Below are 22,190 nucleotides of genomic sequence, written 5' to 3' on the forward strand. Positions count from 1 at the left end.
TTATTCAAGAAAACGGCGCCGTTTCCAGGAATACTATTCATCGTCTTCGCCCCTTTGTCTCCAGACCAGAGAACGATTCAACAGGAAATGGACCAAAATTGCTTTGGACCACGTATCCTGCCCACTATCCCCACGTTGCCATTTCCAGGGGCCACGAAGTTGATCGCACGACTGTTTCTCCTCTGTTTCTTCTCAAAGATACAGAGATGAACGTGCCTCACGATCGTGAGGCACGAACGCACGAACTGAAGCCAATCTCTGGCTTTATAAAAAGCCAGAGAAGACCATGAAAAGAGGGGAGGACAGACAGACTAGAAAAACGGAGAGAGGAGAGCGAGCAAGAGGAGACTGAAAGAAAACGCAAAGAAAAAAAGAACAGACGGAGAGAGTGTAGAGGGAGACTAAAAGAACACAGAGAGAAAGACGAATGAAAACCAGGAAAAAAAAAAAGAGAGAGATGGAGGAGAGAACAAACGAACGAACAGAAGAATACCAGAGGGACTAAAACACACACAGAGAGAAAGACAGAGATAAAAAAAAATAAACAGAAGCAGAGAGGAACATTGGTTAACCAGCCCTCCCTCACCGTAATCTTCGTCTTCAGGCAGTAGCTCCAGGTACCCTCTCCTTCCTCTTCCCCGCTTTGCAAATTCAGATAGTGTTTGGCTCTGCGTTATCTTCTGCTTTTTCTGTGAAACTTAATAGCATGATGTTTGGTTATTTTCAACAACTGTGTTTTGGTCATGGGATCCATGAAAATTTGGCATTTCACCTGCGGTTTTTGCAAGCAATTTTTTCCTGTTTTTCTTTCACTGTTCATTAAGCAGTTCAATTAACATAAACAGTATACATTGATATACATTAATATACTATTCATGTACATGGTGCAAGAAAATTGCACTATTCATTTAAAAATAATAAACAGTGCAATTCGTTAACTTGCATTGAACTTAATTTTTTTTTATAGTGTGATAATTTTTTTAATATTTTTTTAAAAATTAGTTTAGAGTGAATTTTATACCTGATAATATTTTATCTAATTTTATTATACGTTAAAATAATTATGAAACTGTAATTCTTATCGAATGTATTTCGTACATAATGGAATTGTGGATGCTTTCATGGAATAATAAAAAATATTTTATATTAAGTATGATTTATTTCATGATATAATAGCAATACTTAAATCCATAATATTTAAATTAAAAATTATCAATATTAATATATATTTTTTAAAATTATTTTATAACCTCAATTTTAAAAGCATTTTTAACCAAATACATTAAACTACTTTTTCTTCAACCTCAATTTCAATTACAGTTTTAACCAAACACCTATTTTTTCAAACTAACTTCAATTAAAAGTACATTTTATAAAACAACTTTTTTCAAATCACAACCACAACAGCTACCGCAATACCAAACACACTCTCAGTAGTTACAAAGGCAAAATAATTACCCTGTCACCGTGCAAAGCATGCGTGAGTAATTCACGCATGCATGCACAGTGACCGGGCTGGGCCTTATACCTCACCCTCTTATTTTCACTGTTTTTTTATTTTGATATTTAGTTAGACAGGTTTTTTTGAATATCAAAAAAATGATTTTTTGAATTTATTTGTAGCTTTCTCATATTTGTTTTTAGATATTTCATTGTATAATTAATTTATTTTTAGATTTCTTGTATTTGTTTTCTCTTTTAAAAAAATAAAAAAAAATATACATGTATTGATTTTAAATCCTTTTTATTAGTTTATTTATGACACCATATTTAAGAATACTATATATTTTTGTTTAATATGTAATATTTATTAATACTAGAGTTGTGAGAAAAAAAAAAGAAAGAAAATTCTATTATTCATTGTCTAAAAAAAAGATGAAATATAAAAGGATAATTAACGTTTTTTTTTTAAGATTTGAGAATGATTCATAAAATCACTTGGTACCAAATCAAACGTGGGATGCCCAAATAGAATATCAATTTACTGTCTTACAGTAGAATAACTTGGCGTTTGTTCAATGTAATTTTGATTTGTGTATTAATATTAAAAATAAATTTAAAAAAATAAAAAATATTTTAAAAAATAATCTAGATTTTTGTGTTATGGGCATGCCCCCGAATAAAAACAAGAAGCAAATTCCTTAACAATAAAATTAGAGGACACGTGAGCTTAGTTTAGTTCCATTCAACTCCTCACCTATATTTTAAATTTCCCATCAATTGAGTTCACTAATTGAGTTATATAAATTTTAAAATTTATAAATTATAAACTGGTTTGAATTTACCGGTTTGAATTATATAAATTTTAGGTTCATGTTCATTATAAAATTATATAATTATTAATTTTAAAACTTGTAAAATTAATTAAAATATATGAAAATTAAAATAAACATTCATGTTAATTAAAAAAATTTCTCATCAATTGACTTTCCAAATTCTTCTTTCTTAAGCAAAAAAGAATAATATCGATATTCGATTTTCCAGGAAAATCATAGTCGTAGCTTTCCCGGAAAGTACCGCTCCGATTTACCTCTAAATAATACAAGAAGAGAAGGCAATCCAGGAAGGAAGGAATCCTTCATTTTTGTTTGATTGTGATATAAAAAAGAATGGGGCAACAGCAATCGAAGGAAGAGTTGCTGTTTCGGCAAGTGAAATGCGGCAATAAAGAAGGAATAAAAAATCTTTGCAGAGAAGGCGCTCGCCTCGAGGTTTCGATTATTCCAACTTTTTTTTTTTTTTTTATCTTTGGCCTTTTTATTATTTTTTAAATTAAAAACAAAATAAAATCTAATTGGTTTTGTTGTGCAGTGGATTGATAAAGAAGGAAAAACACCACTGATACTGGCCTGTTTGAATCCTCAACTTTTTAATGTGGCTAAAACTTTGATTGAGCTCGGTGCTAATGTCAATGCCTATCGCCCCGGTATCCCTTTCTTTACTAATTTAAAATTTTAAATATTCACTTGCTTTCTTAATTTTTCAATTAAGAGAAATTAGCTCGTTCTTAATTAGTTTAGTACTCCACTATATAGCAAACAGGTTCATTTTCGAATATATTACAGTAAAAGATTTTTTTTTTTCCGAAGGAATTGCCTCTGCCCACGGATTCTTGATTAAGGTGTTAATTCTGTGTATGAGTATGGTAAACTAACAATTTTAATTTAATATCTTAGATTTTAGTTGAGATTTTAAAATATAATTTATATTATTTTTTAATATATTACGATAGCAAAAAAATTTTGAACTTGAAGTCCTTTACTTATTTTTTATTAAATGAATAAAATGAAAAAAATCAGACTCATAACTACTTATTCATCCAGATTTTAATACTATGTCAAAGTTCCATGGTTTTTTTTATTGAGCTGTAGGTCGTAATGGGGGGACTCCCTTGCATCATGCGGCAAAAAGAGGTCTTGAAAATACTGTCAGGTTACTTCTTTCACATGGAGGTGAGGTGCACTGTCGTTTATTGCCGTCAATTTGGAAACTTCATTTGCTTGCAGCTGTCTAGTTTTTTTTTTTTTAGTGTCAGCGGTAGTTTAGTAAGTGTTTGTTTCTTTTCAATTTTCAGCAAATGCATTAATGACGAATGATGATTGCCAAACTCCTCTAGAAGTTGCCAGGGCAAAAGGGTACGGCAATGTTGTCCGGGCAATTGAGGTATGCTTAACAGTTCATGCTGTGATGTTGTAACTACATTGTAACTGGGCAACGTGGGAGAATAATTTCTGTTATTTACCACTTAAAAAGATTTTTTCCCCTCTAATTCTTTGCAGAGTCACATTTGCCTATTCTCTGGTTTGTTGCTGGAGTTTTATGGACCTGTATATCTACAAATACTGTCACCTTGGATGGTTTCAAGAAACATGTGGGCATCAATTCCATGTGTTCTCGCATTGATGGGGTTTTATTTGTTGTTTTTTGCTACTCCTTTTTAAGTTAGGGAATTTGTCATCTAGACAGTTTGAAATGGCTTGTTTCATGTAACATTTGCTATACAGCTAATAGTGTCATGGCTTGTGCAGATGGGCTGTTGTTTTACCTACTGGTTCTCGGAATCCTAGAATGCCTTACAAGCTGGAGCTTGCCATTTATTCTAGTGTGCAGGTATGACAAGTAAAATTTTCTAATTTGCAAGAAATTGGATACCAGATTCACATTCATTGTTAAAAGCTTATAATGATGTAGGCTTTTGTTTTTGTGCTGCAGTTGAGAGTTATTTTTTGGTTCTAGGCTCTGCTGTAATGGTACTTGTATTTGTATTTAAGCTTTTGGAATTCTTGTCCGGCACATTCCTGGTTTGCATCGGTGGCTTATCTTTATTCCTGTTTATGCACATTGGTTGGCTTTCTAGCAGTTTTATGGGTTTTACCAAAAACACACTTTTATTATAAAATTTATCTAGTTCTGGATTCATAATGGCTATAGCTATACCTGTTAACCTTCCATGTATTTAATCGATAGAATGTGGTGGGAAACAATAAATGTTGTTTGGCTAGCTCATTCCACAGGTGGAAATAGAAGCTCAGGTTGAGACTCAAACTAATGGAATATATCCCTCTAAAAACCCCGTGTGAGTGCCTCTACATGTGAGTGAGACACCAGGTTATCGTTCCTAGGTTGAAGTCTACCTCATCTCAGTGTGTAATGCATGTTAAAACAAAGCAAACTTTGTTCATGAAGTTGCATGAAATGGGACTGACGACTCACTTTCAATGGTCTCTTCCTTTGATGATAGTATGTTATCAGGGTTTCATATCTTAGTTTCGTTATCCTTTTTCCTTGTTTGAATTTGTATTCCTAGTAGTGTTTGCAAATGTAAGATGCTGTATTCCTATGTTTTAAAGTGCTATATTTTCTTCTCTTTTAAGTTATGAGTGTCTGGTTTTTGGTAATTTTCTTACATATTAATGGATGACCAGGATGCTCAACCACGTACACTAATTGCATTGTGGAAAGCGTATTTGGAAGATCCAAAGTTTCAATACTCCAATCCTACCGTGTTGATTATTGACAACTCCACTAGTAATTTCTCAATGATGATATCTATTTGCGAATCTTTTACTGACCTTTGTTGAAGTTGATGTCATGTTGGTTTCGTAGTCCCTACATTTACATTGGATTTTTTTTATGTCCATGCATAGTCTCAAGAGGTAGGAAGCGGAGACAAGCGAGGTATAGGCCTCAGACTGTTAGGCATAAGCAAGTATGGTAAATAATCCTGACAACATAAGGAACTAGATATCTTTTGAAGTACTCTGGATATAGTGTACCTCGCCATGCTCCTGCCTCCAACGTGAATTAGACATACCAGATAGCTAACAATTTTTTTTTTTTTTTGATGATTCACCAAATCAAAAGTAACTCGCTTTTGGTTAAGATTTAAGTAATAAATATATATTTTTTTTAATTTGTATTGATTATTTTAAACTTAAACCTGATATGTTTTGTTTTCAGAAACACGCATTAAACTCGCACCTGCAAATGAAAGAGACAAGCAACAGCTTCAGTGGTTTTGGGATGCATGCAAAGGAATACCACAGGTTCAATTCACACTTGTATACAGTTCTTCTTCTTTGGTCATAGAGGAATTGACAACTTGTATGCTACAAGTAGATGAGACAATTTTTCAGCTGAAGTATTTGAATGTGCATTATTTCTTTCCTTTCATTGAAACCATGATAACTTTTGAGGAGTTTTTTCTTATAACGCTATAATTTCCAATACTATCCAGATTCCAGCATAACTAATGTTAGATGCTATAGCTAAATAAGAAGCCTACTTGAGAATAGGATTGTTCTGGAGTCCAGTAGATCCATTTAGAAGAGGACATGAATGACAAGATGATACAAGAGAATTTCTGAAATGTTTTATGTATCTTTTACTAAGAGAGTTGCAATATATAAACACATCAAGAATGATCAAATCCATTAATTCTAGGGTCTAATAAACATAATCAGATCCTTTAATCCTAGGCCTATTATAGGAAGGATTACAGTAAGAATATATAGAACAATAATGAAAATCTTAGAGAGATAATCAAGGGATATATGGCTATGAAAGAAACTAAATAAGGAAAGACGAATATATTAACAATGAAAACCTCCCCTTACGGACAATTCTGAGCCTTCTAAAATGGTAGGAATGTCATGCTGTTGCAGGGAATTTTGTTGGCTTTAATCAGTTATTATTGGTTTTCATGTCACCTTGGGTCAAATTGAAAACTCATATTGAAGAACAATACATTTGTTTCAGGTTGGGAGAAACGAAAGCTTAAATGTCTTAAATAAATTGCAACTATTCTCTCGTTGACATATATTTGTATATTATGTACTGGACTACTTCCCTTGAGGCTTATAGTCCCCCCTCAAGAGTTTATGAGCCGACACTAAACTCCTTTGAAATGAGCACTAGTCATTATGCTTTCCTTTGGATAGTTATGAGCCGTTTGCTACTGTGTAAGTGGTAGCTCATGCTCAAACTCCCCAGAAACGCACACTAGTCACTACGCTCTGGTTATTGCTGAAGAAATGCATTTATTTCTGATTGGTGCTATACTGCTTTAATGGGCAGAAATACTCTGATCGTAATGCATACGGACAGTTAATTGAGGTTCCTCTTGCACCGGATTAATTGTTTTATAATTAAAATTCTAACAGTTGATTTGCTTCCTTTAAAAAATGGCTTTTACTTAAATATGCAGAAAAGGATCCTAATGTCACAAGTGTATCTGTTTGGTTGTGATCTGTTAGAGTCTAAATTCTGATCAGCATTTCAAGTGTGTTGCATACCTTCCAATTGAAATTCCCTTATTGTTTACATATCTATGTATAGAGTGGGAAATTTTAATGTAAAAACTTGCTTGGTCAATAGGAGCTATATATCATTTAGTCAAAGACTTTGTTCATTACAAGAGGACTTGTGACATGAATGCCTATAATGTCACAGGTAATGCATCCTCCAGAATTTCTGCCCGAATCTCAGAATCTGGCTGTTCAAGCAACTGCTCCACCATCTGATGAAGATCCAGAGATAGCAATGGCAATAAATGCCTCCATTTAGTCTGCCACGGCAGAGCAACCTATTTCTGATACCCACTCTAGCACTGGAGCAAGTTCATCCACTAGCTGGAATTGCCCTGTTAATGCTAGCGGTCAAGGTGCTATGGATGTGCCTGCAGCACCTCCTCCCAAAACAACTAGCAGCGGATGGGCACCTAATGAAGCTGTATCTAGTGGCAGCTCAACTCCACAAACCAAGATCTTAAATAGCAGCGTTGCTGATGTCCAGACAGCAACTGATGCCCAAGATTCAGTCCCATCAGCTCCACCCACTGTAGATGAGCTTATAGAAGATGGTCTCATTCACTATCCATCAATTGATTCCAGCCCCCTTGATATTTCTTCCCTACCCATTGAGAATTTTCCAGAAAACACAGGTGAAAAGAAAGAAGATGAAAGATCATCATCATGTTTAATATGTTTAGATGCTCCAGTTGAGGGAGCTTGCATTCCATGTGGCCACATGGTTGGATGCATGTCTTGTTTGAAGGAAATCAAAGCCAAGAAATTTGGTTGCCCTGTGTGTCGTGCCACAATTAACCAGGTTGTAAGGCTCTATGCTGTTTGATTCTTGCTGAAGAATGAAGCTATAAATGGTAAGTATTTTCTGGGCACCATAGACAATTATGTTCTCTTTCCTATAGAACAATATATGACCTTAACTTTTTTGTTTGAATTATTGAACAAGTATACCTTAGTGTTCATGCTTTTAGTAGCATCACTGAAATCCCCTATAGTTTGAAGCTAATCATCCTCCTTCCGCTGATGTAGATCTTACACTTGCTATATTTTGCGAATTGGAATTATTCTTTCAAAACTGTTAGGAAGAGGTAGCATTTTCATTGGGAATAGCTTGATACTAGTTTTTTGGGAGTCTAGTGATTTACTGTTAATAGACAATTAAGAAAGAGGGTAAGTTATACACGCAAATAAAAACATAGGGATGTGATATTAGGCTTTAGATAACTTATTCTTTTCCATCTTTAAAGGTTGTCGCCGTTCTTATTTTGCATGCGCCGTTTCAGTCACAGCCATGGCCAATGCACTGCTGGCTTTTGACAAGCTCGCAAACGGATGCTAGTTTTTCTCTCCTCTTGGTCAGTCTCGGCCATGGCCAATAAGTTGCGTAAATGTCTGGCAAAATATTTTTTATTCCTAAATGTATTAATATATTATTTTTATATTAAAACACTAAAACAATTAAAAAACACTAAAACAATAATTTTAAATAAAAAAAATAAAATTTGAACAAACAGTATTTTAACTGCACTGCGAAACACTCTTCAAATGACACCAAAAGGAGTGTAAGACTAGAAAAAAATACTAAAAAAAATGATTAAAAGAAAGATGAGAAGGAGGAAACTAACAGCAAGGCGAGGAGACCCTACTTGATAGCTTCGAGCAATAAAATGGTTGTACAGAAAACTTGTGTAGAGGAAAAGATTGACTAGAGAAAAAGAAAAGATGAGACGGCTTGGATTTCTACAATGAATCGCGCAAATAACTGTCATTCATTTTTAAAGTGGGCGCGTATTCTAGATAAAGGGACAGTCGGGGTTTTACTCACTCACCTGAACCTATAAAGTGTGCTTTTTGAGAGGTGGAGTTTCCTCGAATCCAAAAAAAAAGTATTCTAGATAAGCTATATTTAATTTTGTTAAATTTAATTTGCTAGGTTGATTAATTTAGAATATCTAAAACTTATTTTAGGAGTTTCCACTTAAATCATAAAGATATTAACATGATAAAATTTAAATAATTAACTAAATTTTTAGTGATTAGATTAACTTAATCAAGCCTAATTGAGTCAACGGTTAAAAAAATATATAGAATATAAAAAAACAATATATTCTTGATAAAAATATTAATTTATGTTAATCTAGTAATTATAAGTTCATCTGATGACCTGGGCTCTTTTTCAAACGACAACTATGTTATATGTGCACATGAAAAATTATGCTAAAAACTATTCTAAAAAATCGAAACAAATCCGATGCATGTCTCTATGGCGACTTGCTTTTCTTAATGAAAGGGAAATAAAAAAAAATTACTTGGAGTAAATTTTTTATAAATTTCATAAATTTGTTGTGAACGGTCTGTATATTTAATTGGGTTTACAGATACATTTCGTATTGTATAAAAGCTGGTTTTGAAATTGAGTTTTAATATTAGCTAGATAATTCAGTCATGTAAAACTGGAGGTCGGATCAATTTTTTAAAGTAAAAATAATATCCAGTTTTTATTCATATTTTTTCTAGTAAAACAAATTAAACTACATGAGAATTGATACAACATGACTTGTTTACATTTACAGGTCTAAAATCAACTTGTATGACCAACAAAAATATATTTTGACTCAAAATAAATATTTAAGATGAGATTTTTTATATATAAAAAGTGAAATGACAACACATTGGATCCATTTGAATGAGTCTAGGTTAAACCGTCAACCAACATACCAACCCACGAGATCATGATAACCTTGTAAAAAACAAATCAAAATAAATTACGAAACTCAATTTTTAATATACTCAATGTTAAATGATAAAATTAAAAAAAATTAAAAATAGAACCCAAAATAATAACCTGTGTTAGCTTGCTAAACCTGCCACCCAGATTATGAGACATAAATAATCCAATATAAAACAGATTGAAATAAAGTATGAAACTTAATTCTCAATCAACCCAGTATTGATAGATAAAATTAAAAAAACAATCTATTAAAAAAAACATAAAAAAATAACTCGAGTCAGCTAAGATTAATCTGCCAAACATGTGATTCAAGTTAAGAAGTGGTGATAACCTCATAAAAAACAAATCATGAAATGAATGATATTAAAAAAAATCAATTAAAATAAAAAAAAATCAAGTCAATTGATTTAAATTATCAAATTCGTATCTTGAATTATAAGTCTAAAATAAATTCATAAAAAAATTATAAAGCTCAATTTTTTAATAAAATAATAAATAATAAAAAATAAATAGTGCGGAAGTACACTAAATTCACCTTCTCTTTCATGCCCCCCCCCCCCCCTCCTAATTAGCCAAGTAACAATCCTTCATTTCAATGTCTTATAACAAGATTAAAAGCAGATCTTACAGTTAAAGTAGTAATTTGACCATCTTAGCACAAAAACATCCATTTAATACAAGTTGAATAAAGGGACAACCTCACTTTAGTCCCTAACTTGTAACCCATTTCTCAATTAGATCCCAGCCTATTTTCTAATCAAATCTATCCTTTTAGAAATCCTCAATCAAGTTCTTGTGTTCTTAGAGTTATTGCAAGAAAAATAGCATAAATGACGTCTTTTTATTTCATAAATTACAAAGTTTAGACGAGAAACATGAAAGAGAATCAATTGAGGATTTCTGGTATTTTAATGATCAAATTAATATAAAATTAGGTTCATGACCTAATTGAAAATTGGTGTATACATTAGGGACCAATAAGAGGTTACCCTAAATATAAAACACTACATTATCCCTAATGCTTGCATTGATAAGGAGAGAATTACTCGAGAAAAAAACTATGGAACTATTTTTTGAATAGAGATTTTAATAGATAACAACTTGAATTTTTATTATTCATTGTGTAAAAAAAAAAGATAAAATATAAAAGGGTAGTTAATGTTTGTTTTTTGAATTAAGAATGATTCCTAAGACCATTTGATAACAAATCAAATGTGGGATATCCAAAACCATTTAGGTGGTGGCCTAGTGGTAAGAGTTTGAGACCAAAAGGTTTGCTCCCTTTGTGGTCTCAGGTTTGAGCCTTGTGGTTACTGATATGATGGCCACTGGAAGCTTATATTGTCGTTAACTTTAGAGCTCGTGGGATTAGTCAAGGTACGCGCAAGCTGACCCCGATACCTATGTTAAACTAAAAAAAAAATTATGGGATATCCAAATAGAATATTAATTTATAGTTTTACGGTAGAATAACTTGGTGCTTGTTTAGTCTAATTTTGCTTGGTGTATAATATTAAAAATAAATTTAAAAAAATATTTTAATATATTTCTGAAAAAAATATTTTAAAAAACCTTGGCCCGCCTTGTATTTGTTTTTTCTTCGAGATTGAAAAATCAATATAAGAAAAAAGATGAAGAAGAAGCAATTTCCATGACAATGAAATTCAAGGTGGTTTCGGCTCGGGTCCTCCATCCAGGCGCTATCTAGCGCACGCCATAAAATTAGAGGACGCGTAGTTTAGTTTAGTTTAGTTTCATTCAACTCCTCGCCTCTATTTTTAATTTCATATCAGTTGACTTTCCATATTCTTCTTTCTTAAGCAAAAACAAATATGGATATTCGATTGTCCAGGAAAATTATAGTCGTAGCTTTCCCGGAGACTACCGCTCCGATTTACCTCTAAATAATACGAGAAGAGAAGAGAAGGCCATCCGGGAAGGAAGGAATCCTTCATTTTTGTTTGTTTGTGATAGAAAAAAGAATGGGGCAACAGCAATCAAAGCACGAGTTGCTGTATCAGCAAGTGAAAAACGGCAACATAGAAGGAATCAAAAATCTTTGCAGAGAAGGCGCTAGCCTTGAGGTTCCGATTATTCCAACTTTTTTTATCTTTCTCCTTTTTATTATTTTTTTAAATAAATCTAATTGGTTTTTTTGTGCAGTGGGTTGATAAAGAAGGAAAAACACCACTGATAGTGGCGTGTTTGAATCCTCAACTCTTTAACGTGGCTAAAACTTTGATTGAGCTCGGTGCTGATGTTAATGCCTATCGCCAAGGTATCCCTTTCTTTACTAATTTAAATGTTCATTTGCTTTCTTAATCTTTCAATTAAGAGAAATTAGTTCGTTCTTAATTAGTTTAGCACTCCACTACATAACAAAACAGGTTCATTTTCGAATATATTACGGTAAAGGATTTTTTTTTTTTTTTTAAGGAATTGCCTCTGCCCACGGATTCTTGATTAACGTGTTAATTCTGTTTATGAGTATAATTATTATTTTTTTTTTATCGAGCTGTAGGTCGGAAGGGGGGGAATCCCTTGCATCATGCGGCAAAAAAAGGTCTTGAAAATACTGTCAAGTTACTTCTTTCACATGGAGGTGAGCAAATAATTTAAAAATATTAAAAAATATTAATTGAAAAGGTTTTAAAATTTTTTAAAAATATTTTTGAAACTTAAAAACTAACCTATAATTATTTTTCAAAGTGATTTTTTTTTAAAAAAAAAATTTAAATAATTTTTTTATTTTTAAAAAATTATTTTTAATATCAGTGCATCAAAATGATTTTAAAACACTAAAAAAATTAATTTGAAGCAAAAAAAATTAATTTTTTTCTAAAGCAATTTTAAAACACAAAAACATACAAGTTATAGTTGTTTTTCAAAGAATTTTTCACTCGAAAATTCATCAAAATAATATTTTTTTAAAAAATTATTTTTGACATCAGTGCATCAAAATTATTTAAAAACATAAAAAAATATTAATTTGAAGCAAAAAATTAAAAAAAATTATTTTTTAAAAAATAAATAGGTAATAATTACTTTTTAAAATATTTTTTATTTGAAAATTCATCAAAATAATATATTTTTTTATTAAAAAAATTATTTTTAACATCATCTATTAAAATGATTTAAAAATACTAAAAAAATATTAATTTTAAAAAAATAAAATATTTAAATTTTTTTAAAAATATTTTTAAAATACAAAAATAAATAGTTAATTTTTGCAGCTGTATATATATATATATATATTGGAGTGTCAGCGATAGTTTAATACGTGTTTGTTTCTTTTTAATTTTCAGCAAATGCATTAATGACGAATGGTGATTGCCAAACTCCTCTAGAAGTTGCCAGGGCAAAAGGGTACGGCAATGTTGTCCGGGCAATTGAGGTATGCTTAACAGTTCATGCTGTGACGTTGTAACTACTTTGTAACCGGGCAACGTGGGAAAATAATTTCTGTTATTTACCATGTTAAAAAGATTTTTTCCCTAATTCTTCGCAGGGTCATATTTGCCTATTCTCTGGGTGGTTGCGGGAGTTTTATGGACCTGGATTTCTAGAAGTAGTGGCACCTCGGTTGGTTTCAAGAAACATGTGGGTATCATTTTTATTTGTTGCTTTTTGCTCCTCCTTTTTCAAGTTACGGAATATGTCATCTGGACGGTTAGAGCTTCGGAATATGACTGTGGTTGTTTTTTAAAGTGTTTTTTACTTGGAAATATATTAAAATATTTTTTTATTTTTTTAAAATAATTTTTGATATCAATGCATCAAAATGATCTAAAAATACCAAAAAAATATTAATTTGAAGCAAATAAAAAAATAAAAAAAAATTATTTTTTTAAAAAACATTATTAAAATACGAAAACAAATAAAAATCAAAAAATGACTTGTTCAATGTAACATTTGTTATCCAGCTAAATATTGGTCTCAAAGAGCACTGGATTTGTTATGCCTAACAGTGTCACGGCTTGTACAGATGGGCTGTTGTTTCACCTACTGGTTCCCGTAATCCTGGAATGCCTTGCAAGTTCGAGCTTGCCATTTATTCTAGTTTGCAGGTACGCCAAGTAAAATTTTCTAATTTGCAAGAAATTGGATGCCAGATTCACATTCATTGTTAAAATTTTATAACGATGCAGGCTTTTATTTTTGTGCTGCCTTTGAGAGTTATTTTTTGGTTCTAGGCTCTGATGTAATGATACTTGTATTTGTTTTTTTGAAATCTTATAAAAAATTTTTTTTATGAAAACATAAAGTATATATACTTCTCATATTAAAAAAATAAAATATTATTTTAGTATTTATATAATGAATTTTGAAAAAAAATTAATAATCAACTAAAACAACAGATATCAATCGGGTTTTACCGGGTCAACAAAGTTTTTGCTCATCTCGGTTTTTTTTCTAATCCAGACCGATCTAGCCATTGGGAAACCCTACTAGTCCAGTTCAAGTTTAATAACTATGATTTATACACATTGATCGGCTTTCTAGCAGTGTTATGGGTTTTACCAAAACCACACTTTTATTATAAACTTTATCCGGTTCTGGATTCATAATGGTTGTAGCTATATCAAGGGCGGAGGAGTTAAGGAGATTATGGTGGGCTATAGCCTAGCTTAAATAAAAAAAAATAAATTACAAAAAATTCAATAAATAAAAAAATTAATGAACCATCCATCAAAGCTGTCAAAAATGTATTTTTGACACGGTATAAAAAATACAAAATAAACTCGAATTGTAAAAATAAATCGTAAAATCGTGAGAAATTTTTTTTCATACATAATTCAAGCACTTTTAAATATATGTTTTAAATAAAAATTATTTTTTTATATTTTAAAAAAATAATCCAACCTCCAACGATGCAATTAAATTGAAACTCGTTAGAAGAACGTAAAATCCACAACAATGTTTGCGGCATCGAGTAATCTGGAGTTTAACATATAAGTCGAAACACCCAATACCTCTCGTGTCATTCAATCTCACCAGCATGTTGATAGTTCAATTAGGCACTATTATGTTTTTTTTTTTTTTACAATGATCTAGGCTTTTCTATGATTGGGTTATGGGTTGGAGTGGGCACATGAGCCCACAAATCCGACCAATCGGTGAAACCTGTATAATGTTGACTTTTCATTAATATTATACTACAACTTAAAAAGCGTGTATGGTTTTTTTTTTAATTGCAGAGGTAAGTACTGTTTACACATTAATAGGAAAATAGCCGCTGGAGTGCTGGACAGTTGGAGGAAACAGTAACGGCCATTTATATTTTCTTCTAAAATTGTTAAAACGGCCTTGAAATCGTATTTTTACGTGATTTTCGCTTGATTTTAATGATTTCACCTAATTTCACTTATTTTTAAGTTTTTAAAACAATTTTGCATGTTAAGCATATATTTAACTTGTAAAATCATACGATTTTAGAAGTCAAATCACAATTTTAATAACCTTGTTATCCACCTTGATTTTTAATAATTGGTTATGAGATAGTCACATAAACTTTCTAATAACCCAAAACTCAATAAAAAAACTTTCTTTGTCCTTTACTAAAAGACACATAAATCCTAAACACAAATAACTAATTGGTTATGAGACAATCAAATTTGCATGCCTTTGTAAGTTGAAGTTTTAGCTACCGTAGAATGTGAGACTGGTAGATGGACTAATCAAATCGATAATTTACACGAAGTGAAACTACTCAGTGGAGCTTTCATTTTGATTCTATTTGCAACTTAATAGATATGCATGATGCAACTTATGCTTTAAAGTATAGTTCAAAACGGATCTTCTAACTTTATACATGGAGAAGTTGGTGGTTGTTCCATCGTGATGAAATCTTTTGAATTTATATTCATCTTATATTTGATGCATAAAATAATATGAATTATTTATTTACTTTGTCGAGTTTTGCAGCAAAAATCTCTTGACATCTTAAATGCAATTGATCTTATATCAACTACTAAAGCATTGTTTTGAACTTTGAGAGATGCCAAATTTAATCTTCTCTTTGCACATGTGCAATCTGTTTGCACACAATATGAGATTGACATACCACAAATGAATACTTCGTATAAAAAAGCTATAGGTCGTTCATGTCAGTAACAAGAATCTGTAATAGTTTACAAACATTATCATTATGATATATTTAACTCAATAATAGATTTTCAGTTAGAAGAATTAAATTTTAGATTCAGTGATGGAACAGTAGAACTCCTTGCATTTATCTCTGATTTAGAACCTAAGAACAACTTTAAATCATTTACATTAAACGAGAACTTGCTAAAGATATCGATTCGAATTCGATCATATATGAATTCTATTCCACAAAACATCGAAGAGTGCAACTTTAATAGTGTAATTTTTTTTTTCAATTTTATGTAATTTAAATTTTATTTTTTTATATTTTGTGTGTATGTATTTGGATTGAAACTTTAGTGTTATCTTGATAAATTTTTATATATAAGCTAATGATTAATCTTGAAAAATAACTTATATGGATTTACTTTGTAGCCCTGGGTAGAAAAAATTCCTGGCTCCGCCCTCGGCTATACCTGTTAACCTTCCATGTATTTAATCGATAGAATGTGGTGGGAAACAAAAAATGTTGTTTGGATCCATAGGTGGAAATATATAGAAGCTCAGGTTGAGACTCAAACTGATGGAATATATCCCTCTTAAAACCCCGTGTGAGTGCCTCTACATGTGAGTGAGACACAAGGTTATCGTTCCTAGCTAGGTTGAAGTCTACCTCATCCCACCTAGCACAGTGGCTTGAATAAAAAATGTTTTATTAAGTTATCCAAGCACCTACAGTACTGCTACAAGCGACTTTAGTGGTTAAAAATGCTGTTATTTTGCTCCTTCTTGCTGTTTTCATGGTGTTGAAATAGTCTTCAAAGATGTCAATACTTCATGGCATTCAGAAATGAGAACATCGCAGCGTGAGAGGTGGTGATGTGTTTAGCTACTGCTTCCACATCCAAGCATGCTTTGCATCAATTACCACTTGAACATTTTGGTGCTAGAATTTTGCAGAATAGGTTGCGTTTTGGAACCTCTCATTGGGTGCTGCATGTTAAAACAAAGCAAACTTTGTTCATGAAGTTGCATGAAATCGGACTGACAACTCACTTTCAACGGTCTCTTCCTTTGATGATAGATGTTATCAGGGTTTTATATCTTAGTTTCGTTGTCCTTATTCCTTGTTTGAATTTGTATTCCAAGTAGTGTTTGCATATGAAAGATGCTGTATTCCTATGTTTTAAAGTGCTATATTTTCTTCTCTTTGAAGTTATGACTTTCTGGTTCTTGGTAATTTTCTTACATATTAATGGACGACCAGGGTGCTAAACCACGCACGATAATTCAATTGTGGAAAGCAAATCTGGAAGAACCGAAGTTTCACCGCTCCGATCCTACTGTGATGATTGCTGACAACTCCACTAGTAATTTCTCAATGATGATAACGATCTGTGTATCTCTTATTAACCTTCGTTGAAGTTGATGTCATGTTGGTTTCCTAGTAATGTCATTCTGGTTCTTGGTCTTTTTCTTTGTTGTTTTACCTGTCTGTGTTTTTTTTGTCCCATTGCTGGTCCTGTTTTTCCCTTTTGATTCTCTGTTTTCTTAAGTATCCCTGCCCCTGGCTCTCTCTCTTTTTTTTGTGTTCGTTCTCGGCTCGTGTCTTTCTCTCTGCGTGTTTTTTCAGCCCCCTTTCTCTCTGCGAGGCTGTTCTCAGGCTTTTAAAGCCAGAGAAAATCGTGTGTTCATGCCTTCAGAAATGAGGCACGTTTCGTGAGGGACCGTGGGCATCGTGGTTCATGATTTGTTGGTTGTGTTTCTTGTTGATCTGGTCTTCAAGATAAAAAGATGATAAATAATATATGTTGAAAATGATTTCACTTGAAATGATTATTTTTAATTAGATTTTTTATTTCATTAATTAAATAATTTCAAGTTTAATTAAGTCCCCAAACTTCCAATTCTTCCCATGTTTGGCATAATTGATCCCCAAATTTATAATTCAATCCTTATTGGTCCCATCTCAATCCAATCTTTAATTCATTCATTTTTTATTTTTGGTTATTACAATTTGTACTGATTATTTTCAACTTAAACCTGATATGTTTTGTTTTCAGAAACACGCATTAAACTCGCACCTGCAAATGAAAGAGACAAGCAACAGCTTCAGTGGTTTTGTGATGCATGCAAAGGAATACCACAGGTTCAATTCACACTTGTATACAGTTCTTCTTCTTTGGTCATAAATTGACAACTTGTATACTACAAGTAGATGAGACAATTTTTAAGCTGAAGTATTTGAATGTGTATTTTTCCTTTCCTTTCATTGAAACCATGATAACTTTTGAGGAGTTTTTTCTTATAACGCTATAATTTCCAATACTATCCAGAGTCCAGCATAACTAATGTTAGATGCTATAGCCAAATAAGAAGCCTCCTTGAGAATAGGGTTGTTCTGGAGTCCAGTAGATCCATTTAGGAGAGGAAATGAAAACCTCCCCTTACGGACAATTCTGAGCCTTCTAAAATGGCAGGAATGTCATGCTGTTGCGGGGAATTTTGTTGGCTTTAATCGGTTATTTTTGGGTTATTATTGGTTTTCATCTCACCTTGGGTCAAGTTGAAAACTCATATTGAAGAACAATACATTGGTTTCAGGTTGGGAGAAACCAAAGCTTAATTGTCTTAAATAAATTCTAAATGTTCTCTCGTTGACATATATTTGTATATTATGTACTGGACTACTTCCCTTGAGCTTCATAGTCCCCCTTCAAGAGTTTATGAGCCCATAGTAAACTCCTTTGAAATGAACACTAGTCATTATGCTTTCCTTTAGACAGTTATGAGCCGATTGCTACTGTGTAAGTGGTAGCTCATGCTCAAACTCCCCTGAAATGCATGGTAGTATAAGTGGTAACTCATGCTCAAACTCCCCTGAAATGCACACTAGTCATTACGCTACGGTTATTGCTGAAGAAATGCATTTATTTCTGATTGGTGCTACACTGCTTTAATAGGCAGAAATACTCTGATCGAAATCCATACGGACTGCTGATTGAGGTTCCTCTTGCACCTGATTAATTGTTTCATATTTGAAATACTAGCAGTTGATTTGCTTCCTTTAAAAAAGGTTTTTTACTTAAATATGCAGAAAAGGATCCTAATGTCATAAGTGTATCTGTTTGGTTATGATCTGTTACAGTCCAGATTCTGATCAGCTTTTCAAGAGTGTTGCGTGCCTTCAAATTGAAATTCCCTTGTTGGTTACATATCTATGTATAGAGTGGGAAATTTTAATGTAAAAACTTGCATGGTCAATAAGAGCTAATATCATTTAGTCAAAGACTTTGTTCATTACAAAAGGACTTGTGACATGAATGCCTATAATGTTACAGGTAATGCATCCTCCAGAATTTCTATCCAGATCTCAAAATCTGGCTGTTCAAGCAACTGCTCCACCATCGGATGAAGATCCAGAGATAGCAATGGCAGTAAATGCCTCCATTCAATCTGTCATGACAGAGCAACCTATTTTTGATACCCACTCTAGCACTGGAGCAAGTTCATCCTCTAGCTGGAATTGCCATGTTAATGCTGGCGGTCAAGGTGCTGTGGATGTGCCAGCAGCACCTCCTCCAAAAACAACTAGCAGCGGATGGGCACCTTATGAAGGTGTATCTAGTGGCAGCTCAACTCAGCAAACCAAGATCTTGAATAGCAGCGTTGCTGATGTCCAGACAGCAACTGATGCCCAAGATTCAGTCCCATCAGCTCCACCCATTGTAGATGAGCTTATAGAAGATTGTCCCATTCACTATCCATCAATTGATTCCAGCCCCCTTGATATTTCTTCCCTGCCCATTGAGAATTTACCAGAAAACACCGGTGAAAAGAAAGAAGATGGAGGTTCATCATCATGTGTAATATGTTTAGATGCTCCAGTTGAGGGAGCTTGCATTCCATGTGGCCACATGGTTGGATGCATGTCTTGTTTGAAGGAAATCAAAGCCAAAGAATGGGGTTGCCCTGTGTGTCGTGCCACAATTAACCAGGTTGTAAGGCTCTATGCTGTTTGATTCTTGCTGAAGAATGAAGCTATAAATGGTAAGTATTTTCTGGGCACCATAGACAATTATGTTCTCTTTCCTATAGAACAATATATGACCTTAACTTTTTTGTCTGAATTATTGAACAAGTATACCTTAGTGTTCATGCTTTCAGTAGCATCACTGAAATCCCTTACAGTTTGAAGCTAATCATCCTCCTTCCGCTGATGTAGATCTTACACTTGCTACATTTTAGGAATTGGAATTATTCTCTCAGTATCTAAATCACACAAGTAAATGCTGTCAAAATTGTTAGGAAGTGGTTGCATTTTCTTTAGGAATAGCTTGATACTAGTTTTTTTGGGGTCTAGTGATTTGCTGTGTGACTACATGGGAGCCTATTGATCTCTGCATAAATTTTAATATAGGATCCTGAAGAGAGTAAAATTTACTAGAAACAAAAATGCTAAATTGCTGGCAACCGTTTCTGCAGGTAAGTTTGGCAGCGCAAGAGAATTGACAACTTGAGTTGCTGCAGTTAGGCAACTTCTTGGAACATTGTACTCGCTTACTTGTGATTATTAAGACCATGTATGGGTTCTTTAAGGGTACACCTTATGTGAGCCTTTTGTGTATAATTTCTTTCTATACATATGACTCGATAGCACGCTTCTATACTGTCGTGGGCTTATAAAATAAATATATTTAAAAATATTATAATTGTGAACCAGTACTAGATAATAGAAACTGAAAATATAATAGAGTCAATATTCCATAAGAAAAAAAAACAAAAAAAAACTTATGCAAGGAAACTCTATAGCAATTTACAGTGTTTTATAAAAAAAACTATAATGTTATTCCCACATGATTTAGCCTTACTTGTAATTGTAATATTAAAAAAATAAAATCGACAAAGATAATTTTAAAAAAAATATAACAAAAAAAAATCATGTAGATTGCTACAGTGTTTTCCCTACAAAATCAACAAAGATAATTTTAGAAAAAATCATAACAAAAAAAAACACGTAGGGAAACATTATAGCAATCAACAGTGTTTTGTGATGAAAGCTACAGTGCTTTCCCCACATGATTTAGCTTTACTTATAAAAAAAAATTACAAAGTTAAATTATCAACCATATTAAAAAAATATTAAATTAATATTAAATATTTTTTTTATAAGCTAAACAAAATCATCTAAGATAAACAAGTACACATTTTTTTTTTGTTAAAACTGCAATATTCAAGCCATTATTTTTGTTCCTTTTTCTTTCAATGTGTTTTAGATTATTTGCTTTCTTTTCAGTTTTTCCTTTGAGTAAATATTAATTAATACTTTTGTGTTTCTAGCGATATAATAACTTAGTTTCTTTGGTTTAAAAAACCATAACTTAGTCCATACACTATATACTAATTCTTAAAATGGCCCGTTGGTTTTTATAAAATGACCAAACTATTCCTAAAATATTTTTTTAAAAAATAATATATGGTCAAATTAATGGATATTCTGGAAATAAAACAATTAAATTACTGACAGTTTAGGACCTTGTTAATAGACAATTAAGAAAGAGGGTAAGTTATACACGCAAATAAAAACATAGGGATGTGATATTAGGCTTCAGATAACTTATTCTTTTCCATTTTTAAGGTTGTCGCCGTTCTCATTTTGCATTCGCCGTTCCAGTCTCCGCCATGGCCAATGCACTGCTGGCATTTGATAATCTCGCAAGCGGATGTTAGTTTTTCTGTCCTCTTGGTTAGTCTCGGCCATGGCCAATAAGTTGCGTAAATATTAGGAGTGGGATAGAAATTATATTTTAAAATATTTTTTATTGAAAAATGTATTAATAAATTGTTTTTTATTTTTAATTTTTTATATTTATTTTTTATATTAAGAAATTTAAATGATTAAAAAACACTAAAAAATATTTTTAGTTAAAAATATAAATTTTAAACAAATACCCAAATCACATAAAAAATAAGTGTAGGACTTCAAAAAAAAAAAACATATAAAAAAAAATATACCCAAAAGGAGGCTTTGTGGTAAGCCTCAAGGAAAAACCCAAAAGGCCTTGTTTGTTTGGCAGAAGACGGTTTCTTGAAAATCACTTTTTAAACTTTTCTGTATTTATTTGTCATTGGAAAAACTGGTCAACGGAAAACACTTTCCAGTAAAAAAAAAATTTAGCTTGATTTTCAGGAAAGTGCTTTTCTTTTATTTTAGACAGAAAACACTTTCTAGAAGTTGTGAAAAAATTAAAAATATCATATTTTTTGTTATGGAAATTGATTCCGCAATCCAACTGCACAAAGCATGTAGGATGTTTTTTTGTCTTCTCCTAAATGTCGTCCATATCCATTTAATACAAGTTGAATAAAGGGATAACCTCACTTTAGTCCCTAACATGTTACCCATTTCTCAATTAGATCCCAGCCTATTTTCTAATCAAATTTATTCTTTTAGAAATCCTCAATCAAGTTCTTGTGTTCTTAGAGTTATTGCAAGAAAAATAGCATAAAATAAAGTCTTTTTATTTCATAAATTACAAAGTTTAGACAAGAAACATGAAGGAGAA

The 22,190-nt window shown here is 32.1% G+C and overlaps 1 protein-coding gene and 1 pseudogene across 1 annotated transcript; both read left to right on the plus strand.

The window, feature by feature from the left end:
• The first annotated feature begins 90 nt into the window (after positions 1-90).
• Positions 91-7,740, plus strand: LOC133697573 (putative E3 ubiquitin-protein ligase XBAT34; annotated as a pseudogene).
• A 3,544-nt stretch (positions 7,741-11,284) lies between these two features.
• Positions 11,285-20,268, plus strand: LOC133697572 (putative E3 ubiquitin-protein ligase XBAT34). The gene is made up of 10 exons (XM_062120214.1): positions 11,285-11,621; positions 11,701-11,815; positions 12,059-12,139; positions 12,843-12,931; positions 13,046-13,137; positions 13,523-13,604; positions 16,892-16,994; positions 17,688-17,773; positions 18,966-19,674; positions 20,110-20,268. The coding sequence occupies exons 1-9, from the start codon at positions 11,520-11,522 to the stop codon at positions 19,644-19,646; spliced, it is 1,431 nt and encodes a 476-aa protein (XP_061976198.1). The 5' UTR covers positions 11,285-11,519; the 3' UTR covers positions 19,647-19,674; positions 20,110-20,268.
• The last annotated feature ends 1,922 nt before the right edge of the window (positions 20,269-22,190 follow it).

The sequence above is a fragment of the Populus nigra genome, chromosome 6 (assembly GCF_951802175.1).
Source record: "Populus nigra chromosome 6, ddPopNigr1.1, whole genome shotgun sequence".
NCBI classification, from domain to species: domain Eukaryota; kingdom Viridiplantae; phylum Streptophyta; class Magnoliopsida; order Malpighiales; family Salicaceae; genus Populus; species Populus nigra.

Bases quoted from the DNA above. Each gene is read 5' to 3' on its own strand.
- LOC133697572 (XM_062120214.1), top strand. From the start codon at position 11,520: ATGGGGCAACAGCAATCAAAGCACGAGTTGCTGTATCAGCAAGTGAAA. The intron at 11,622-11,700 runs GTTCCGATTATT...TTTTTTGTGCAG, and splicing joins GAGAAGGCGCTAGCCTTGAG to TGGGTTGATAAAGAAGGAAA. The intron at 17,774-18,965 runs GTTCAATTCACA...ATAATGTTACAG, and splicing joins CATGCAAAGGAATACCACAG to GTAATGCATCCTCCAGAATT.